The sequence below is a fragment of the Etheostoma spectabile genome, chromosome 12 (genome assembly GCF_008692095.1).
Source record: "Etheostoma spectabile isolate EspeVRDwgs_2016 chromosome 12, UIUC_Espe_1.0, whole genome shotgun sequence".
NCBI lineage: Eukaryota > Metazoa > Chordata > Actinopteri > Perciformes > Percidae > Etheostoma > Etheostoma spectabile.
The window spans coordinates 23,437,843-23,459,813 of NC_045744.1; the positions used below are offsets into that span (position 1 = coordinate 23,437,843).

General features: G+C 41.2%; 1 protein-coding gene and 4 non-coding genes across 6 annotated transcripts in view; 4 read left to right on the forward strand and 1 right to left on the reverse strand.

Moving 5' to 3' along the window:
- The window catches only part of LOC116698873 (double-stranded RNA-specific editase B2), a 36,519-nt gene extending 15,132 nt beyond the window's left edge, over positions 1-21,387 (reverse strand). For both annotated transcript variants that reach the window (XM_032531097.1, XM_032531096.1), the window contains exon 1: positions 21,156-21,387. In XM_032531097.1, the coding sequence (XP_032386988.1) occupies positions 21,156-21,264 (109 nt within the window). In that variant the 5' untranslated portion in view covers positions 21,265-21,387. The remainder of the gene's footprint in view (positions 1-21,155) is intronic.
- Positions 4,507-4,588, forward strand: trnas-cga (transfer RNA serine (anticodon CGA)). The gene has a single exon. It is a non-coding gene; the product is annotated as a tRNA-Ser (tRNA).
- On the forward strand, positions 5,088-5,169 carry trnas-cga (transfer RNA serine (anticodon CGA)). The gene has a single exon. It is a non-coding gene; the product is annotated as a tRNA-Ser (tRNA).
- Positions 5,682-5,763, forward strand: trnas-cga (transfer RNA serine (anticodon CGA)). Its single transcript has one exon. It is a non-coding gene; the product is annotated as a tRNA-Ser (tRNA).
- On the forward strand, positions 6,318-6,399 carry trnas-cga (transfer RNA serine (anticodon CGA)). Its single transcript has one exon. It is a non-coding gene; the product is annotated as a tRNA-Ser (tRNA).
- Positions 21,388-21,971: the final 584 nt, after the last annotated feature.

Genomic DNA, 21,971 nt, shown 5'->3' on the forward strand with positions numbered 1-21,971 from the left:
AATGGAGGTAAACACGTTGACGGCGATAGTGGAAACGTAACGGGTGAAGCCGGGGGGGCCATTAGAGTTCCCACTTAAATGGAGGTAAATGAAAACAAAGAGACAAGGCACATTGAAAGGTGTCAGTGATGAGGACGGAGGCTTTCAGACAGGACGCGTCCAGGGGCTTACAGCTTTGTCTTATTCACCCCGGCACACAGGGTTTTTAAATCGAGCACAATCGTTTTTCATTAGGTTTCAACGGATTTTGGTAAATGCTTTGAGGGTTTCACAATAAAACGCCTTTTTCGGTGTGCTTGAGTTTTTTTTTCTGTTAGGTGGGTAAGAAATAACCTTTTGGTTCTTTGTTCCATAATGACATTTTGTCACATATAACAACGTCTACTCAGATGTGCTGGTTTTCATCTTGACCAACGTCTTTTTTCACTTTGCTCCAGTTATTCTTTAGACCAGGGGTCTTCAACGTTTTCTAAGCCAAGGACCCCCAAACTGATGGCGAGATGGAGCGTGGACCCCCTAATTATATATATTGTATAAAATTGTGTTTATATTAAACTGGTCCTATAGTGCCATGTGTGCACTGATGACTGAAAGACATCTTCTGCCTCCATTTATCTGTTTACTACAGTGTGTTGAGTTCATGTTAATGTGGATTTAAAGACATTTCAATTAGTGGAAAAAATTGCAGGGGGGGGGGGGGGGAATATAAAAAAAAGTCTAATCAACCAAAACTTTCGCGACCCCCATGCAGTACCTCCGCGGACCCCCTAGGGGTCGCGGACCCCCTGTTGAAGACCCCTGCTTTAGATAGATGTTATGTAAAAAAGAGGTTTCGGTCGGATGTTGAAGGGTTTTGGAGAATCATGTGTGCACAATCTAGCGTTTGGCTTCTCAGGATAACATGAGCTTATGTTAAAGGGAGAGGAGAGAAACCAGAGAGACATCCATCCCTAGTTAATGACTGACTTTTCACATACATTTACCAGGAGACACACACGTCATTTACTTGATTTAACGTAAGGATTTGAAAAACGTTGGGGTTACATTAATGGATTGATGAATTAAACTTAAGTTGATATTTATTTTATTGTGAAGCGTTGTTTCTACTCATTTGGCAATGGACGTTGAATTATATAAAATAGTTGCGCACCAAAGCTTTAATTAACTATTTACCATTTATTAATGATGATAAAACGTTAGAAGCATTGGTCTCCATTCCTTTTATGTGCAGGCCTTTCCTTCCTCCTCCACACTCAAACAATCCTCCCCATCTTTTAATTTTGGGATTTGGCTAAAGGAAACCCCCCCAGCTCCAACACGATAATAGCTCAGCTGCTGATCCATGTTGGCCCCTGGACCAGGGGCCCCATCTATCCCTGGTTAGATTCATCTGGAGCCCTGCCACCAATCAACATGCAGCTTTGGTTCAGCAGTGCACGTGGGGCAGAGTATACTCCACATGCAGACATAAAAACAGAGGATATGGGCTGCAGTGGGCATTTCTATTATTGGTTGTGAAACATGCATGTCCCCTCCTGCAAGTTTATCATTTAACAGAAAAACATTAAAACAATGAGTCACTTAAAGACACTTTGAGAAAGTTTCCAGACTCATTCTGCAGCGTTTTGGGATAAATAATTCATTGTTTTTATTAAGCTTAAAATTATTCTCGTATTACAAAAGAGTGCAAGCAACACAAAGCTATTAAATACATAAATCAGATGAAATCAGTGAAAATAGCCGTTATTGCCGTCATCACATTGAAATGAATCTCACAGAAACTGTTAACCAGTGATATTAATATTTAAATGTTATTAAACAATCTATAAGTTTTACTTGCTTTACTGCTTTTTTCGGGTGGGCCAAACAGTGATTCTTGAGGCCACTGCAATGCAAACTAATAGTAATTATCATAATGAGGAATGCACAAGAAGCCATTGAGCATTAACCTTGCACCTCGCAATTATATTAGGCGTGGGATGCCGTTAAGCTGTGGGCTGATACGAGCGAGAGCTGCTAGATGGGATGCGACTGTAATGATGTGAATCCGGAGCTTCTGAAGGTGGAGGTTGGAGGTGTTTTAACGACCTGCACCATCACAGCTGACGGGGACCATTTATTTTGGCAGAGGAAAAAAAGACAATAACTGTGTTTGTCTTGGCTGAGCCCCTCGCACCTTCACACACTCATTTGTGAATTGCAGTGTTTGACTTTCCACTTGGTTTGAGTAGAGGTTAACCAGGTTGCAACGTGACAAATTGCTTTGCTTAATCTAACGGAAATCTTCTTCCCACGCGAATCTTCAATATAAAAAAAAGGGTCTGTGCAGCAATTTGAAAAGTAAATTGCAGCGGATGTTGTGTAACACAGCAGGTGACATTAAGGGCTCCAGTATATATATATATATATATATATAATATATATATATATATATATATATATATATATATACACTACCGGTCAAAAGTTTGGGGTCACTTACAAATTTCCATGCCACTCCTTTATAGACAGGATAGCAGCTGATCTGAGTGGGTGGGTGATCTTTAATGCAATATCTACATTACCCATTATCAGCACCCATTCATCCAATGTTCCAAAGGCTCGTTCTGTTTACTAATCTGATATTATTTTAAAAAACTAACTGAGAAAACACTGGAGAATCCTTTTGCAATTATGTAAGCACATAATGTAATCTAAAAACTGCTGCCCTGGTTAAAAAAAACAATGCAACTGATCTCAGCTGCTATTCTGTCTATAATGGAGTGCAATGGAAATTTCTAAGAGACCCCAAACTTTTGACCGGTAGTGTATATGTAAGTAAAAAAAAAAAGGGATGATATATGAGCACAGCTCAGCAAATAGTGCGCTTACATCATATCAGTCATGTTGCACCACTACAAATGAAAATAAAAAGGAGCAAAAATGTTGGGTTGGATTATTGTTTCTGTCTATTTGGAATTTTTTGCAATTTATTGATGTTGTGTCATACCAGAATATGCTATAAAATACTATTTTATTAGTATAATTATTATAACTATTAATCAATTGGGTTTATTATTTCCTGAAAGCAGGGATTTAAATGTGAGTGTAACAGAATATGCCCTCATTTTTACACAACCCTGTCTTTGATTTAGAGGACTAAGGATTTTATTTCAAGACCGATCGATTTTAGCTAAAGAAAACCACGTTGAATTCAACTGTACTTTTCCATTTTTATCTGTTCTTTATGCAACAATAACCAGAATCAGAATCAGCTGTAATGGACAAGAAAGCGTGGACACATAAAAGTAATTTGACTCCACATCATTGAAAGCAACAAAAACAATTTGTACGAAGGGTAACACTTTAAAGAAAAAGTGTGAATGTGTAGTGTCGTTAAGTAGCCACGAAAGGCAGCGCTAGATCGGCTTAATTAGTGAGAAGAAGAGTCCAAGGAGACGAAAGGAAGCGTCTCTAAAAATAGAGTCGTGAAGGGAAAAGACACTGAGGGTGATCACGAAAGGAGCACTAACATGGACTAACTAGTGTGAAGGTAGTCTCAAGTTTACACTTGTGTTTTATCTGTTTAAAGATTTTATTTCTCAGGATTTTTCTCTTGATGTGAAAATAATGTCGTGTCAGCACACAGTGAAGAAGCTCACATTCTTTCAGCTTAAACCTGCATTTCGTGCTTCACTTACTCTTTTATTCTTCCTGTATAACAGAGAATAGAAACAAGAGAGCAGAGCAGACATGAGAGCAGGAAGATTACTTCAGATTCCAAGGTGCTTGTGTTTATCAAACCTTAGAATTGAAGTTTCTCCATCCTGCCGCTGTTAATGAACCTTATTTAATAGAATAATGAAATTAGGCATGGCAGGGGGGAAGCGCAAAGCACCGACTCACTGTCCTGTGTGTGTGTGTGTGTGTGTGTGTGTGTGTGTGTGTGTGTGTGTGTGTGTGTGTGTGTGTGTGTGTGTGTGGTTTGACAGCTGTGGATAAGCTCATTTGCTAAGCGTAATTAATGGCAAGCAGTTTAAGGACTGTCTTTCCACAAGGGCAAAGAAATATGGAAACTTTTCAGAATAATTACTCTATCAACAGCCTTATCAGATAATTGTAATATAGTACTAGATGTATGAATACATTTTAGATTTAATTGTGTTTTCTTTACTACTTGCTGCTTTGAACTCTGTTAAAGTGTTTAATCTTACAGATATGGCCTTAGAAAACAATGATTTCCAATAATAAGACTACGATGGACTACCCTCACCAAGCATAACCAAGCAAATCAATCGTTGCAAAAAGTAATACAAGACATCCAGAGTAACTTATAAGAAAGTTCCATAAGGTGCCAACAGTGCCTTAGGGGTTAAATAACTGGGACTCCCATCAGTCCACTGTTGATCCTCCAGATCATGTGTCAATTATACTTGTGAGATAGACTCCTTGGTGTCCTTTTGGGAAGGCACTGAAGTTTGTCATGGATTTTGAGTTCTGGAGTATGAAACAAGATCTAGTTTTCCAGCTGTGATGGCCGAGTGGTTAAGGCGTTGGACTCGAAATCCAATGGGGTTTCCCCACGCAGGTTCAAACCCTGCTCACAGCGAGTTAAGTTGGTGCGTTATTTCTGTTGTTAACACACCCATTCACACCCTGTCACTTGACATCTAAACTCAAAAATGATCCCAATGATCCTTCACAGTTATTACAGCTACACATGGATCCTCCAGATGAAGTATGCAGATCATCGGAAGTTGTCAATTGCTTTGTGAGATGGACTTCTTCTTGTCCTTTTTTGTTATTTCTGTTGATGCCACACCCATTCACACCTTGTTAAAAGACAGCCAGGGTAACTAACAAACCCCATTCAAGCTAAACTAAGGTGCCAACAATCCTTTAGAGGTTAAATATGTGGGACTCCCATCAGTCCGCCGTTGATACAGTTAGACATGGATCCTCCAGATCAAGGGCATCAGAATGCAGATCATCAAAAGTTGTCAATCGTTTGGGGGATGGGCTCATTGGTGTCCTTATTGGAATGCACTGAAATAAAGTATTTCAGGGAATTTTCGGCTTTGGAGTTTAAATCAAGTTCTTGTTTTCCAGCTGTGATGGCCGAGTGGTTAAGGCGTTGGACTCGAAATCCAATGGGGTTTCCCCACACAGGTTCAAACCCTCCTCACAGCAAATTAAGTTGGTGTGTTATTTCTGTTGTTGCCACACCCTTTCACACCTTGTCACTTAACATCTAAACTCAAAGACCCTAAAGATCCCAATGATCCTTCACAGTTATTACAGCTACACATGGATCCTCCAGATCAAGTTATCAGTTTGCAGATCATCGGAAGTTGTCAATTGCTTTGTGAGATGGACTTCTTCTTGTCCTTTTTTGTTATTTCTGTTGATGCCACACCCATTCACACCTTGTTAAAAGACAGCCAGGGTAACTAACAAACCCCATTCAAGCTAAACTAAGGTGCCAACAATCCTTTAGAGGTTAAATATGTGGGACTCCCATTAGTCCGCCGTTGATACAGTTAGACATGGATCCTCCAGATCAAGGGCATCAGAATGCAGATCATCAAAAGTTGTCAATCGTTTGGGGGATGGGCTCATTGGTGTCCTTATTGGAATGCACTGAAATAAAGTATGTCAGGGATTTTTCGGATTTGGAGTTTAAATCAAGGTCTTGTTTTCCAGCTGTGATGGCCGAGTGGTTAAGGCTTTGGACTCGAAATCCAATGGGGTTTCCCCACGCAGGTTCAATCCCTACTCACAGCGAATTAAGGTAATGTGTTGTTTCTGTTGTTGTCACACCTTGTCACTTGACATCTAAACTCAAAGACCCTAAAGATCCCAATGATCCTTCACAGGTAAAATACATTGGACATCAATCCGTCTGCAGTTATTACAGCTACACATGGATCCTCCAGATCAAGGGCATCAGTTTGCAGATAATTGAAACTTGTCATTTGTTTGTGAGATGGACTTCTTCTTGTCCTTTTTTGTTATTTCTGTTGATGCCACACCCATTCACACCTTGTTAAAAGACAGCCAGGGTAACTAACAAGCCCCATTCAAGCTAAACTAAGGTGCCAACAATCCTTTAGAGGTTAAATATGTGGAACTCCCATTAGTCCGCCGTTGATACAGTTAGACATGGATCCTCCAGATCAAGGGCATCAGAATGCTATGAACAAAGTTTATGTCACATCATCTAAAGGTGTCTATTGTACTTATGAGATGGGCTCCTTGGTGTCCTTATTGGAATGCACTGAAATAAAGTACGTCAGGGATTTTTGGATATGGAGAGTAAATCAAGATCAAGTTTTACAGCTGTGATGGCCGAGTGGTTAAGGCGTTGGACTCGAAATCCAATGGGGTTTCCCCACGCAGGTTCAAACCCTGCTCACAGCGAAATCAAATTGTAAAAATTTTGTTTTCTCTTATCTTGATTAAATTCAATCACCCTCAAGGTGTCATCACAGATGTAATGCAGTTGTGTGTACTCTCCCCCTGCTGGAGATCAGATATGATGCATGTTTAAGATGTCTCCCCCTGCTGGAGATCAGATATGATGCATGTTTAAGATGTCTCCCCCTGCTGGAGATCAGATATGATGCATGTTTAGGATGTCTCCCCCTGCTGGAGATCAGATATGATGCATGTTTAGGATGTCTCCCCCTGCTGGACATCAGATATGATGCATGTTTAGGTTGTCTCCCCCTGCTGGAGATCAGACAAGGATCTTCCACATTTGCGAGACGGGTATGGCTGCAGCCTGGAGCGTCCCATGTCATCCGGTCTCATACGGTCTCGTCTCATGCGGAGGTGTGTCCAACGGTAAATCCAGAGGGTCAAAATTACGATATTGCGAATAAGTTTCCAGATGGAGTCACGGGTAAATTCGTCACCACATTTGTTGCAATCAATTGAAAAACTGTTAAAGTAAAATTTTTGCCATAGCCTACATGTAGTTTGCTCATTTCTGAATGTTATGCTTGTGTTGTTCCATATTAACGTGGCTACATCTGATGAAACCGGCATCAGCAACGCAGCCGTTTCTGCCAACTAACGGCAGGCTCTCTTGAGGAGGGATAACAATCCACGATCTGCACACACATCAACAAGACTACAAAAATAAACATGTTGCACGCTTTCCAAGACTTTTTAATTGTATAGGCCTATTCTATATTGTTTTCACACTTCACTGGGACATTGCTGCAAATACAACTGCTTATCAGAATGGCGAGAGCGACTGTCGGCCTCAGCTGTCCGGTCTCTGGGACCCGGGACCGAATGCTGCCGGGTCTCTGGGACCGGGGACAGAATGCTGTCGGGTCTCTGGGACCCAGGACAGAATGCTGTCGGGTCTCTTGGACCCGGGACAGAATGCTGTCGGGTCTCTGGGACCCGGGACAGAATGCTGTCGGGTCTCTGGGACCCGGGACAGAATGCTGTCGGGTCTCTGGGACCCGGGGCAGAATGCGGTTCTATTTTTCTACTACCGCGGCATCGGCCTTCGGGTCTCTGGGACCCGTCCTGCATTCGACTGCGTATCTCTGCTGCCACGGTCTTGGGATGCGATTGAATTTTTCTTCCACTTCCGCCAGCGGTTCTATTGTATTTTGTGTTGTGTTGTATGAAAGGGGGACATTTTTTTAAACAAAACCAAATGCTTGAACTCTGTCGGGAGAGAAATTCCTTCTATAGCTACAACTTTGAGCCAAGTTGCAGCTATAGAAGGAATTTTTTTGTTTGCCTATCACCTGCATTTTTTTAGAGACGGACATATATTTTAAAATATTTAAAAACACACCAAATATTTTATTGATTAGCATGATAGTTGACGTGAGCTTTAACTTTGAAAAGAGAGATATTAGGCCTAGTATTTGATTCCAGATGCAAGCTTTTATTTTGAAAAGTAGAAACTCGGGGATGGCAGAAGGATTTTTTTAGTTTGCCTATAATCTGCATTTATTTTATAGACGAACATATATTTTAAGTGTTTTTATTCATCAGTTTGATAGTCAGCATTTCTCTTATAGACATGTTTAGTTAAAAAAAAAAAAAAAAAAACTCTGGATTTACCGTTGGACACGCCTCTGCATGAGACGAGACCGCATGAGACGGGACGGATGACATGGGACGCTCCAGGCTGCAGCAATATACTCTTGACATTCGCAGCAGTTTTTCAAACTGGATGCTCTGTCCATTTATTTTACAGTCCATGGTTTCTAGTCATACTGCGTCAGTGTAGAAAACTGTGATGGCCAAGTGGTTCAGGCGTTGGACTTGAAATCCAATCCCTCGCAGGTTTAAACCCTGATCACAAAGTTGTGCATATTTAAAATTAATATTAATAAAAATTGGATGGCTTATGGGATCTTTGGTCAAGCCCTTTGTTTCTTGATCAAGACACAACATACACAAGTTAAGATCAAAATGCAAGGCTCCTCCAGATTTGGGACAATACTAATCTTATAAGTATACTGTAGAAATGAATCTGCAAAAGAAAACAAGACATGCTCCAGGGGTACATGGGTCAGAGACGATTTACAAAATGCGCGTGTTGGAAACGCCTGACAATCCTCATTTGCATGATGCTTTTATTCAGTTACTGTCTAATTTAATTGTTGCTCTTGAGTGTTTTTGATTTAACTGCAGATCTATATATCTATTTATAAGTATAATTGTCTTTCATGCGCAGTGAGAACACACTACAAAGCTTTTTTTTTTTAACTTTACGTCTAAATCTAGTTTAGTGCAGAAACTATCAAATCCCTCTCAAGCAACAAACGTACTAACGCCTGCTTTCAAATCAACAGACTGATGGTCATTATTTGGAAATGAGTGATGAAATTATTGCCTGAAACATAAGGCAACGTGCAATGAAATTGCCGCGCGAGATAATAACAGTGACGGCAGTAATCTGAGGCAGGCTGTCGACGGCTGACAACGGCCTCGTTTCAACTTGTAATGCCCTCGCCTGCTGCTTTACTGCCACTTTATCACTTTGAAAGATTGGGTTTTATTTTGTCACTAATTGTGGATTGCATGTGTCCTCGTGGTTTTTTCCTTCTTTCGGATTTTGTGTAGAAAAATCAAGTTCTGGGTAAAGCCACAGACTTTGCAATCTGCTGCCACAAAAGCCTGATCAGGGACCATCAGCAGTCACTGGTAAAAGAAACTGGAAGCTTAGCATTGACATGTGTGCAGGTTTACATAGGAAGAGGGTTTCTGTTTCAGTGTCAAGTGCACAACAATCAACACATTCTCATGAATGGGTTTGGGTCCTGGTGTTGCACCGAAAGCTGTGACCCATCAGGAACTGTGACCGCAGAGGGCGCTGTTGCACATCGTCTACCTGTACGTGGCAGACAATGGAGGGCGAAGAAGATATTAATACATTACATCCATGGGTGCAAGTTGTATGATTATTCGTGGTTTGTTATTGCTTCCTAGATAGATAGATAGATAGATAGATAGATAGATAGATAGATAGATAGATAGATAGATAGATAGATAGATAGATAGATAGATATTGATCCCAAGATAAAAGGGAAATTATGGTGTTAGGTGGTGAGAGAGTGTAAACCCTGGTGACCATATTAACCACTTCAGGCATAGTAACATGTGTTTATCTAAAAGTATATTAAACATGTTAAGGTACATTTTCTCTGAAATGTTTATATTTCTTAGTTATTGCATGCGTGAGTTACATTTGTAATAACCTACCTAAAAATAATCATTTTCTACTGTAAAGAAAATAAATAACTAACTAGATATTTAATGGACCAGCACATTGGGTCAGTGAGGGCAAACTCAGTGTGAACTCACTTTAACTTCATAAAGGAGTCAAACCTCAAACGGTTGTTTGGAGTGGTTATGTCATCTCTTCACACTAATGTGGACACGTAGTTTCTTGTTTTCAGTCATCCCAGAGCCAGAACACAGAAGGTCGCCAGGTGAGTTCTCCGACAAAAAGTGAGTGTCCTGCAGCGACGACAGTTCAATTTCGTCACCAAAATGAGTAGTTAAGTTTAGGAAAAAGAGCTTGGTTTGGATAGAAGGAATCCCGAGCAACAGGATTGGCCATCGGGAGAACGGGAGATCCCCCGGGGGGGGTGCTGGTCTGTTTGTAAGGGGCGGGGCTGCACGCCGGTGGAAAGCTTTCTTCTTCTTGTTGATTGGCCCGTAGAGAGGAGAGAGATCACATGATTGGCCCACTTGTGTGTCTCCCAAAAAGGACGATATAAGAGGACAAATTGACTGTGCAATGCAATCCAATATAACGTCACTTGTCTCGGGGATTTGCTGTTCTCCAGGATCAGCTGACTCTGATTCTATAACATTAAATGGTTAAGTGGTTAAGGCGTTGGACTTGAAATCCAATGGGATTCCCCGCGCAGGTTCAAACCCTGCTCACAGCGATCTCCATCTTTAATCGATGATCATCCAAAAATCATACTTCTAAAATTTGCCTACTCTAAGCTACGCATACCTCATGCCACAAAAAAATACCCAAATCATATCCTCGTTTGCTGTGATGGTCGGATTTGGTCACACCCTTTCCTGATCAGGAAACAAAATGGACGAAAGAGGTCACTGGTTTTGGGGATTGTCTGTTCTCCGGGATCAGCTGGCTATGTCTCATGTAAACTCATTAATTTGTGACTGAATCGTACTGTTTTTATCTCTGTGCAAATAGTTATTGAAGGAAAGAAGATCGATGTAATTCTCATCATTCTCATATCTCACTTATTTGTTTTTTATGCATCATTCCCTATTCCATAATGTAATATAATAACATGATACTACTTATCCCATCATCCTTTGCACTATGCTCCACATTTAAATATTTTTTATTGCACTCTTCATTGCACTCATGCCTCTATATTATTTAGAATATGTATATTAGTGTGTGTATATATTGTTTGGTTGTTTTGTGTGTGTAAGCGCTTTGTGAGTAACGATGTTCCAAAGAGAAATTCCTCGTATGTGTCCTCATACCTGGCAAATAAAGCAGATTCGGATTCTATAACATAACTTTTGAACACATTACACTGGTTAAAATTCATAAACGTGTTTTTTTCTTTCTCCCCATTTCAGCCAAACATTGTTTTTGTTGTCAAAATCGTTATTTACCCTCTCAGCTGAGAAGCAAAAATTAAGTAAATGCATTCTTTTTTTATTAAAGCTTGTTTGAGAAAGCACCCAGTGACTTTCACAGCATAAGGCATCAGTGTGTGTGTGTACTTATGTGTGTGTGTGCGTGTGTGTGTTATTTGTATTTTCACTGTGATATTATGATCAAATGTAATGGGAGGACCTTTTAATAGAATTTACTGCAATTTCCCTAAAACATCTCAGACTGACTGGATGGAAATACATTTACAAAATACAGATAATCATGTTTTGTGTCTATTCTGTATTTGTCTTTTTAATAAAAAGCAGATTTTGGATAGTCACTGTTCAAAATATAAAAAATGAACAATAAAAGAGTAGCGCTTACCCCTCCCTCCCCTATTACTAACACTAAAGTGCCCTTGAGCAAGGCCCTTTATCCCGTACTGCTCCAGTGTCTGGATCATATATCATTTTTTAAGTTTTCACTCACAAAAAAACAGTCCCGTTACTCAAATACTGGACTCGAGTACACAGTTGAGATACTTGTACTTCAGTCGTTTATTTCCACTCAATCACTTCTGTTTGGACTTGCTTCCCATGTCAGTGAGCTTATATCTGTGTGTGTGTGTGTGTGTGTATGTGTATGTGTGTGTGTATATATATATATATATAACTCTAACTGTATATCTCCACACTGTCAATAACTCTTTGAACCGTACTCATCTGCCTCGATTGTCTGCGTTTCAGCCCAAATTCACCCACGTCACTAGTCATATATTTCCATCAATTTAGAAGTATTTATGTTATTAATGTTAATGGAGACAGGAAAATCTGAAAAAACAACCTCAAAACTTGGACTTTGGCGCGTACATTCCCTCGCAAACGGCTTCTTCCTAATTGTGATATCTCCTACTACATGACTGGATACAACTGAAAACAACTAATTAAAGCTGTGGATTTGATAAACCCACACCCAAGTCAGAAAGTCAGCAAACGCCTGTAGAGGATTTAGTGTCTCAATGAGTTTTCATATTTTTAGGATGTTTCCGTTTCCAGTAAAGTTCATAATGGAGATGGACAGGAGAAACAAAAAAAGAGAGACAAATTAGTCAAACGCGATGTAGAAAATTCAGATTTTCCCCGTTTGAATGTGACAATATGTCGCATACTCAGCCCCAGTTGGGGATCAAGACTCAAACCCTGGCAGCAACTGCCCCCCTCACACTGAGACCCGGGACCCCTAACCCTCGCAGGGTTAGCGGCGCACTTCACCCGCTCAGCATCCAGCTGCAATTAAGTTAAATGGGCCCACAGACCATATTGCTAATGGTTTCATGAAGCCCGAGCCCCAGAGAAGAGTGGAGATTGCAGAATCCATCAGTGAAATTGCACAATGACGTGCTCCACTGAGTTTGACTGCACGATGGAGCTCACTTATCCAAAATGCATCCAATACACTGACATGTCCAAACGCATGACATGTCCTCAGGAAGAAGAAAAAAAAAGCAACCCACTGACAGGCTCGTCACAGAGAGCAGATGTTTGATCCATGTTGGAGAATTGTAATCCGCGCTGAAAGCGGGACAATCAAATGTTTTCTCCGACTGGATTTTACAGCCAACAAATGCCAGTTAATGACTGTTAAATTTGGACTGAAAAGCCACGCAGAAGGGGATTTTACCGCCAAATGGCAACAACCTCATCCCGTCATCTGGTCAAAGAGACAAATCCTTATTAACAAAATCATTTCATTATGTACTCAATGGACTTTGTCCACTAATTCCCAACGGAGAGAGAGAGTTTAGTTGGTAAAACAATGTTGCTCGCCCTTTTTCATCTATACAATTATAGTTTTGTTTTCTATTTCCAGAGTAGCAGACACACTTCTATGACTTTATTTCAAACAATAGTTATATTTAACGGAGAAAACTTTCCACCAACATTAAACCCGGTTTACTTTACATGTTTAGTTCAGTGTCTTGCTACCTAAAATGTGGTTTATTAAGACTGTTCTGGAGTCAGAACGGGGTTAATTTAGCTGATGGATTTGCACAAAGATACAACAGGACTTCTACTTGAATGTTTGCTGTTCTTTTAAATAAATAAATACATTTAAAGAAACAATAAAAAAAAAAAATATAAAATATAAAGAAGTGTAATACAAATAAAATAAATAAATACATTTAAAAAAAATAATACAATAAAATATATACATATAAAGAAATGCAATACAAATAAAGTCAATACATTTAAAAAAAATAATAAAATAAAATATATAAATATAAAGAAGTGTAATACAAATAAAATAAATAAATACATTTAAAAAAAATAATACAATAAAATATATACATATAAAGAAATGCAATACAAATAAAGTCATACATTTAAAAAAATAATAAAATAAATATATAAAATATAAAGAAATGTAGTACAAATAAAACAACTAACTAAATAAATACATTAAAAAAAAATATATATAAAATACAAAGAAATGTAATAAAAATAAATTAATTAATACATTAAAAAATATATAAATATAAAGAAATGTAATAAAAATAAATTAATAAATAAATTAAAAATATATATAAAATATAAAGAAATGTAATAAAAATAAAACGAATAAATACATTAAAATAAATTAAAATATATAAAATACAAAGAAATGTAAAAAAAAAAGAATGAATAAATAAATAAAATTAAATAATCTGTACTTACAGTGGGTACGGAAAGTATTCAGACCCCTTTAAATTTTTCACTCTTTGTTTCATTGCAGCCATTTTCCAAAAATCAAAAAAGTTCATTTTATTTCTCAGTAATGTACACTCAGCACCCCATCTTGGACAGAAAAAAACAGAAATGTAGAAATTTTTGCAAATTTATTAAAAAAGAAAAACTGAAATATCACATGGTCATAAGTATTCAGACCCTTTGCCGTGACCCTCATATGTAACTCAGGTGCTGTCTATTTCTTCTGATCATCCTTGAGATGGTTCTACACCTTCATTGGAGTCCAGCTGTGTTTGATTATACTGATTGGACTTGATTAGGAAAGCCACACACCTGTCTATATAAGACCTTACAGCTCACAGTGCATGTCAGAGCAAATGACAATCATGAGGTCAAAGGAACTGCCTGAAGAGCTCAGAGACAGAATTGTGGCAAGGCACAGATCTGGTCAAGGTTACAAAAAAATTTCTGCTGCACTTAAGGTTCCTAAGAGCACAGTGGCCTCCATAATCCTCAAATGGAAGACGTTTGGGACGACCAGAACCCTTCCTAGAGCTGGCCGTCCGGCCAAACTGAGCTATCGGGGGAGAAGAGCCTTGGTGAGAGAGGCAAAGAAGAACCCAATGGTCACTGTGGCTGAGCTCCAGAGATGCAGTCGGGAGATGGGAGAAAGTTGTAGTAAGTCAACCATCACTGCAGCAATCCACCAGTCGGGGCTTTATGGCAGAGTGGCCCGACGGAAGCCTCTCCTCAGTGCAAGACACATGAAAGCCCGCATGGAGTTTGCTAAAAAACACCTGAAGGACTCCAAGATGGTGATAAATAAAATCCTCTGGTCTGATGAGACCAAGATAGAACTTTTTGGCCTTAATTCTAAGCGGTATGTGTGGAGAAAACCAGGCACTGCTCATCACCTGTCCAATACAGTCTCAACAGTGAAGCATGGTGGTGGCAGCATCATGCTGTGGGGGTGTTTTTCAGCTGCAGGGACAGGACGACTGGTTGCAATCGAGGGAAAGATGAATGCGGCCAAGTACAGGGATATCCTGGACGAAAACCTTTTCCAGAGTGCTCTGGACCTCAGACTGGGCCGAAGGTTTACCTTCCAACAAGACAATGACCCTAAGCACACCGCTAAAATAACGAAGGAGTGGCTTCACACACAACTCCGTGGCTGTTCTTGAATGGCCCAGCCAGAGCCCTGACTTAAACCCAATTGAGCATCTCTGGAGAGACCTGAAAATGACTGTCCACCAACGTTTACCATCCAACCTGACAGAACTGGAGAGGATCTGCAAGGAGGAATGGCAGAGGATACCCAAATCCAGATGTGAAAAACTTGTTGCATCTTTCCCAAAACGACTCATGGCTGTATTAGATCAAAAGGGTGCTTCTACTAAATACTGAACAAAGGGTCTGAATACTTATGACCATGTGATATTTCAGTTTTGTTTTTAATAAATATGCAAAAATTTCTAAATTTCTGTTTTTTCTGTCAAGATGGGTTGCTGAGTGTACATTACTGAGAAATAAAATGAACTTTTTTGATTTTTGGAAAAAGGCTGCAATGAAACAAAGAGTGAAAAATTTAAAGGGGTCTGAATACTTTCCGTACCCACTGTAGTTTAATAATGTTCACGGTGGAAGAAGCTGACTCTGACAGCTGCACGTTGATCCAAACGTGGTCATGGTGTGCGGTTTTGGTTAGACCCAGCAGAGGAAACCAGTCTGTAGCCAGAAAGATGCAGGTCAGTTTCTCCCCATGCTGTCATTTCACTTACTGTTGTTCTCTCTAGCGAACTGTCTGCGCACGGCAAACAATCGATTTGATTGGCACAACTGTGGAGCTATTGCCATGCTAACTGGATTAACTGTGACCGTCAGATGAAAACTAATGCTCTGTGAAGATAGTTCCTTCTTATTCATTTATCAGAAGTTAGTGACAGGGTTTGGATAGAACCGTCACTCTGCCGTTTAGTGATGCTCGATCTCGGCTTTAATATGTCCAAATCTTAAAATTCCAGCTTCAATCAATCAATCAATCAAGTTTATTTGTATAGCCCTTTACAATAGCCGAAAGGTATCCAAAGTGCTTTACAACGAAGCCATAAAACAATACATAACCCATACAAAAAACATACAGATGCAATTAAAAGTGCTGTAGTGGTGCAGCGCTGCAGGACATTAAAAGCCTTCCAGAAATTCACAGAAAGGAGCAGAGAGAAGGAGGACACCACAGTATCGCCCTAGTTAGAATTCAATGCTTGATGTTTCAGAGCTTTTCCAAAACAATGAAATAAGCCGTGGGGGGTGTGCCAGTCCAGTTCAAATGACCTCTCTGGGAATCACTCGTTTTAAATGTCAACATAGCCAAAGACATTGACCTGGATTCATGTGGATTTTGTCAGACGACGCCGTGACCCTAAAAATAATGATTTGGTCAGTCGGGCTGTCTGTCTTATTCCTCACCAGATGTTGGCTGTGATGCAGTTTTCTTGTTTGAGATGAAAGCAACAAACACACACACACACACCACTTGCTTGATCTCCCATCTATTGCAAGGAATTAAATCCCCTGAAGATGCAGTTTTTAAAAAGACGGAACATGCCTTGGGAAAGGTCCCCGGGTCTAGCCTGGGAAAACTGACCATCCATCCATCCATCTATCTTCATCCGCTTATCCGGTATCGGGTCTCGGGGGCAGCAGCTCCAGCAGGGGACCCAAAACTTCCCTTTCCCGAGCCACATCAACCAGCTCCGACTGGGGGATCCCGAGGCGTTCCCAGGCCAGGTTGGAGATATAATCTCTCCACCTAGTCCCGGGTCTTCCCCGAGGTCTCCTCCCAGCTGGACGTCCCTCCACCTAGTCCTGGGTCTTCCCCGAGACCTCCTTCCAGCGAGAAGTCGGAGTTCCCAGCCTCACTCCACCTAGTCCTGGGTCTTCCCCGAGCCTCCTCCCAGCGGACGTCCCTCCACCTAGTCCTGGGTCTTCCCCGAGACCTCCTCCAGCTGGACGTCCCTCCACCTAGTCCTGGGTCTTCCCCGAGGCCTCCTCCCAGCTGGACGTCCCTCCACCTAGTCCTTGGGTCTTCCCCGAGGCCTCCTCACCAGAAACTGACCAACTTCTGGCAAATTTGAGATTTGTTCTGCAACTCCGTCTGGCCAAGATCCCATTGAAGCCCATTTCCAATTTTCCCAAATCGAGGCCTAAATCACATCCGAGCCAGCAGCTTTTTGTTTACATTCAACATGACCGCCACCAAAGTGCAGCAACCCGTGGATGCCGCTGTCACCGCTGCGTTACACGGATCGGTGGTCTGATTGGTTGAAGGACCATTTGAGCGATGTCCTTTGGAAACGAGCTGTGAGTTAAAGTTCCCGGACCCACACTCAGTTACAACTGAGAAGGGTCAGGGGTCAACCAGGCTACCCTGGCACCAAAACGTCGACAAATAAACCAAATCCGGAGGTGAAAAATTGCGTGCGAGTAGAAGACAACGAACAATCTTTTAATGCTGTTTAGGTGTTTCACTAAGACTGAAGTTTGACCATGCTCCTAGACAACTTAGTCTGCAAGGTGTCTTTTTTTTTGGCTTAAATTTTGTTGTGATGACCCGATGTCCACTCACTCAGAAGTCAGGAAAAAACGAACAAGGGTTTATTTATTTAGTTATTTATTTATTAAATTATCACAAGTGATTCTCATCCAACTCACATACTGCCCGGCCCACTACTGACTTAATTTTCCAATTTGTAAATAAATACAACTACGTTCTCATTACACTCATATAAACTTCAACTATACTTGTGTTCCAGCACTTTAAAACGGAAATAATAGGAAATAGAAACATGACCTTGGAATAGTCCATCTACAATGCGCAATTCAAGCTGTTGTATGAACTTAAATAATATTAAAATGTCGTGCCAACATGAACATGCATACTAAATGATGATAGGTGATTACATGCAGTGGTCTAAACTAACACGGCTGCGAAACGCTAACTCTTTTCATATAAAGGTAGTGTTTTCTGGCCCTCCTTCGTAAAAGGCCGTCTCAAAGCTCTTATTCTGGAGGAGTGAGGAATGAGGAATGAGGAGGGATCTCTGAGGAGCTATGAGCGAGGATACCAGAGAGCAGCCTCCCTGGAAGCCGTCGCTAACTCCGCCCGTGCAGCCGACAAATTCATGTGACGCTTCAGAGGAAAAGGATTTCCTTGTTTCCTTTCTTGCTTTCTTTTCCTCGCGTGTCTCTCCCGTGCTTCATCGGTGGGACGGAGTGAGACGTGAGGAAGCGAAGCAAGTGAAGGAAACGTGGATGCAATTTAACGGAAGTGAGATGCGTCTCTCGCTTCACAGAGATCCCGTATCAATCCTCGCTCCTCGGGGCAGAATAAGAGCTTTGCGATGAAGGAGGGCCACAATAATAATAATAATAATAATAATAATAATAATAATAATAATACATTTTATTTAACAGCGCCTTTCTAAGCATTCAAGGTCGCTTTACAGACAATAAAAGACAGAAACAGGGAACAGAAAAGTATAAACAGTTTTAACAAAACAAAAACAAAACAAAAACAAAAAAAATGACAGGAACAGTGTATTTACAAATAAGCAAGCTGGAACAGGTGGGTTTTGAGTCTAGTTTTGAATGGGGGGGGGGGGGGGGGAGTTGATACTGCAGAGGTCAGGTGGGAGTGAGTTGGGAGCAGAGCGGCTGAAGGCTCTGGTCCCCATGGTGACAAGTCGGGCTGGGGGGACAGTGAGGTGGAGGGAGGAGGAGGATCTGAGGGAGCGGGAGGGGGGGCGGTGTGAAGGAGTTCAGATAGATATGGAGGAGCAAGGTTACGGACGGCTTTGAAAGTATGGAGAAGGATTTTAAATTGTAGTCTGAATTGAACTGGAAGCCAACGGAGCTGCTGAAGGACCGGGGTTACATGATGAAATGAGGGGGTTCTGGTGATGACACGAGCTGCTGAGTTCTGAAGAAGTTTATGGAGGGATTTTTGAGGAAGGCCAAAAAGGAGGGAACGACTTCTGCGTCAAGCGAGGGAGCCGGGAGACGTCAAACCAGAGAGTTTGGGATTCCCGCAGAGAAACTTCAAACATTGTTGAATAACTGTTGGACGAAGAGGGAGTGCAGCAATGTTTCCCGCTGCTGTGCATTCTCTCTTGTAAACAGAGACGTCTGACATTTGAGCAAAAAGATGCCACCTTCTGCTGGCGCAGCTGGCATTAAAGTCCATCTGATTGTTGGAGGCATTAGCTGAGTGCATTCTGGCCCTAAAATAGTGGGATTTGAGGAAGAGGACACACTTTCACTCCAGCGCTGATGTACAAAAAAAGGCCAACGGGTCATCAATGAAAGTGGAATGGGCTTAGTGCAGTTTGAATAACCATTGGACGTAATACGAAAGCCATCACGGAGTAATCTGCAGCGTTTACTGCGGATTAGCATGCGGAGGACAATGCCAGTTTAATCCTAAAAGGATGACCTGTTGCCCAGACGACTGTAATTGTGATTAACCAGGGCTCATGGTGAGACATGACATTTACACACACACATGATACAGAGTAAACAGAGAGGGGAACGGACAGCGCTTTCAGCTTGGTGAGACGCACAAGAAGTCAGCCAGGAGACCAAATACACGCAAATACACATTCTCACACAATATTCACCCTTTCACACCACTAACGACTGCTTTCATCGTCATTTAATCTGTTGGTCATTTTCAGGATGAATAGATCAGTTGCTTCAAGGGGTGTAGGTTTTGTTTTAACATGGGGGGGGGGGGGGGACACATTATAACCGGGGGCTCTGGAGGGTTGTCCCTTGTAAGATTTTAAGCGTCAGAGATATTTTGTTCACCAATTTTGGCCGGATGTCTGTCATTTTCCTCTTTCTTTGTGTTGTAATTCTAACCTGCGGCTGATTTCTGAGGACTATGGTTACCTGGTCCTCAGGTCTCTGCAGGGTAAATCCAGACAGCTAGCTAGACTATCTGTCCAATCTGAGGACTATGGTTACCTGGTCCTCAGGTCTCTGCAGGGTGAATCCAGACAGCTAGCTAGACTATCTGTCCAATCTGAGGACTATGGTTACCTGGTCCTCAGTCTCTGCAGGGTAAATCCAGACAGCTAGCTAGACTATCTGTCCAATCTGAGGACTATGGTGACCTGGTCCTCAGATCTCTGCAGGGTAAATCCAGACAGCTAGCTAGACTATCTGTCCAATCTGAGGACTCTGGTTACCTGGTCCTCAGATCTCTGCAGGGTAAATCCAGACAGCTAGCTAGACTATCTGTCCAATCTGAGGACTATGGTTACCTGGTCCTCAGGTCTCTGCAGGGTAAATCCAGACAGCTAGCTAGACTATCTGTCCAATCTGAGGACTATGGTTACCTGGTCCTCAGGTCTCTGCAGGGTAAATCCAGACAGCTAGCTAGACTATCTGTCCAATCTGAGGACTATGGTTACCTGGTCCTCAGATCTCTGCAGGGTAAATCCAGACAGCTAGCTAGACTATCTGTCCAATCTGAGTTTTCTGTTGTACAACTAAAACTACTTTTGAACGTACACATGTTCTACCAAAACAAGTGGATTGTTGGGTCTTTGTAAATCATAGAGTGTGGTCTAGACCTACTCTTTTTCCAAAGGGTCTTGAAATTTGCTCCTCCTAGGATTTGACACAACACATGAAATTGCATTGAAACTATAAATCGTTTCTGCCTCCAAAACAAAAAGTATAATTCTGTCACTTTAAACCAACTTAACTTGCTGTAATATTGCAAGAGGATGTGGAGATCTTTGACTCGCACACCAGGTAAGACCTGTAGCCTGATGACCCCCAGGTCTTCTTGAATGCTCGATTGTTGAGTCAATGTAATGCAATTATATGGATATCAAAGCTCAACTACAAGCCTACATAATATTAATACACTAGAATGAAAAGAGCAAGCCACGAAGTACAAAAATAAAGTCTCTTAATACACAAATGAGACAGAAATCTGTAGAAATAGGCGTAATCCACAAACTGGCCTCTCCAACACCCCCCCCCCCCCCCTCTCCAATAACCTATTACAATTTCCTTTACATAAATAAAGACATTTGCTGCATATATGGATGCAAATTGTTGCAAAAAATTCACCAAAAATGCAGAAAATTAAGTGTTTGACGTTGAAAATGTGTCTGTAGAGGATTGTTTTAAAGATTAAAATAAATCTGACACAATAAAGTCACTGTAAACCCCCCACATTACTATGAATTTTGGTATTATGTCAGTGTCACAGTCCCGTCCACTTTGCCCGCTGCACTAACCTTTGCCTTTACACCTCCTCCTCCTCCTCCTCTTCCTCTTGGGCTTTCCCTTCAGATTGCGCTCGGACCGATCCATGTTTCCGCTGCAGGTCCCATGCACCGGTGCCATTCCACAGACTCCCCCTTCTTCTCCTCCTCTGCTGCTTCTTCCTATCTTCTCCCTGTCTGAAGCACCAATGCTCAGGGAGGACTGAGAGTGCAGCCCTGCTGCGGGAGGTGCTTCAGGAGGCGAGCGGCTGGTCTGACTGTGACATCATGAGGGGAGGAAGAGCTCTTGGTTCAGCATCACTGACACAAAGTCACTCGGTTTTTAGCCGTGGTACAGCGGCGTGAGTCTGTGGATCTGATTTGGGATTTTTTTTTCCAGCACATGACAAACCAAAACAATGACACATTTAAGAGATATTAAATTAAAAAAAAGGAAAGGAAACCCAGAAACCCCTCAGGGGGCTTGGCATGTTGGGTTCCCCACGATTATTCACCAGAAGGTTTCATTTCATGTGTGAATTTCATTCATAGAGAGTGAAATTCTTTATTAGGAATAATCCCTTGAGATCGACATCTCGTTTTCAAGGAGGTCCTTAAAGGCAAAAAAAAAACACAGTACATTCACAATTGGACAAAACAGTTAACAAAACAGCTTGAGGGGACATAATAAAAATTAAAAAAAACACACACCCCAAACATGCACACATACTGGCAAACAAAAACAAAAGCAGCTCTTCATCACACCAAAATCACCCATCATATAGCACTTTGGTGCAAACTTGTTGACAAAAACACAAGTAAACAAGCATAAAACACATGTATTTACAT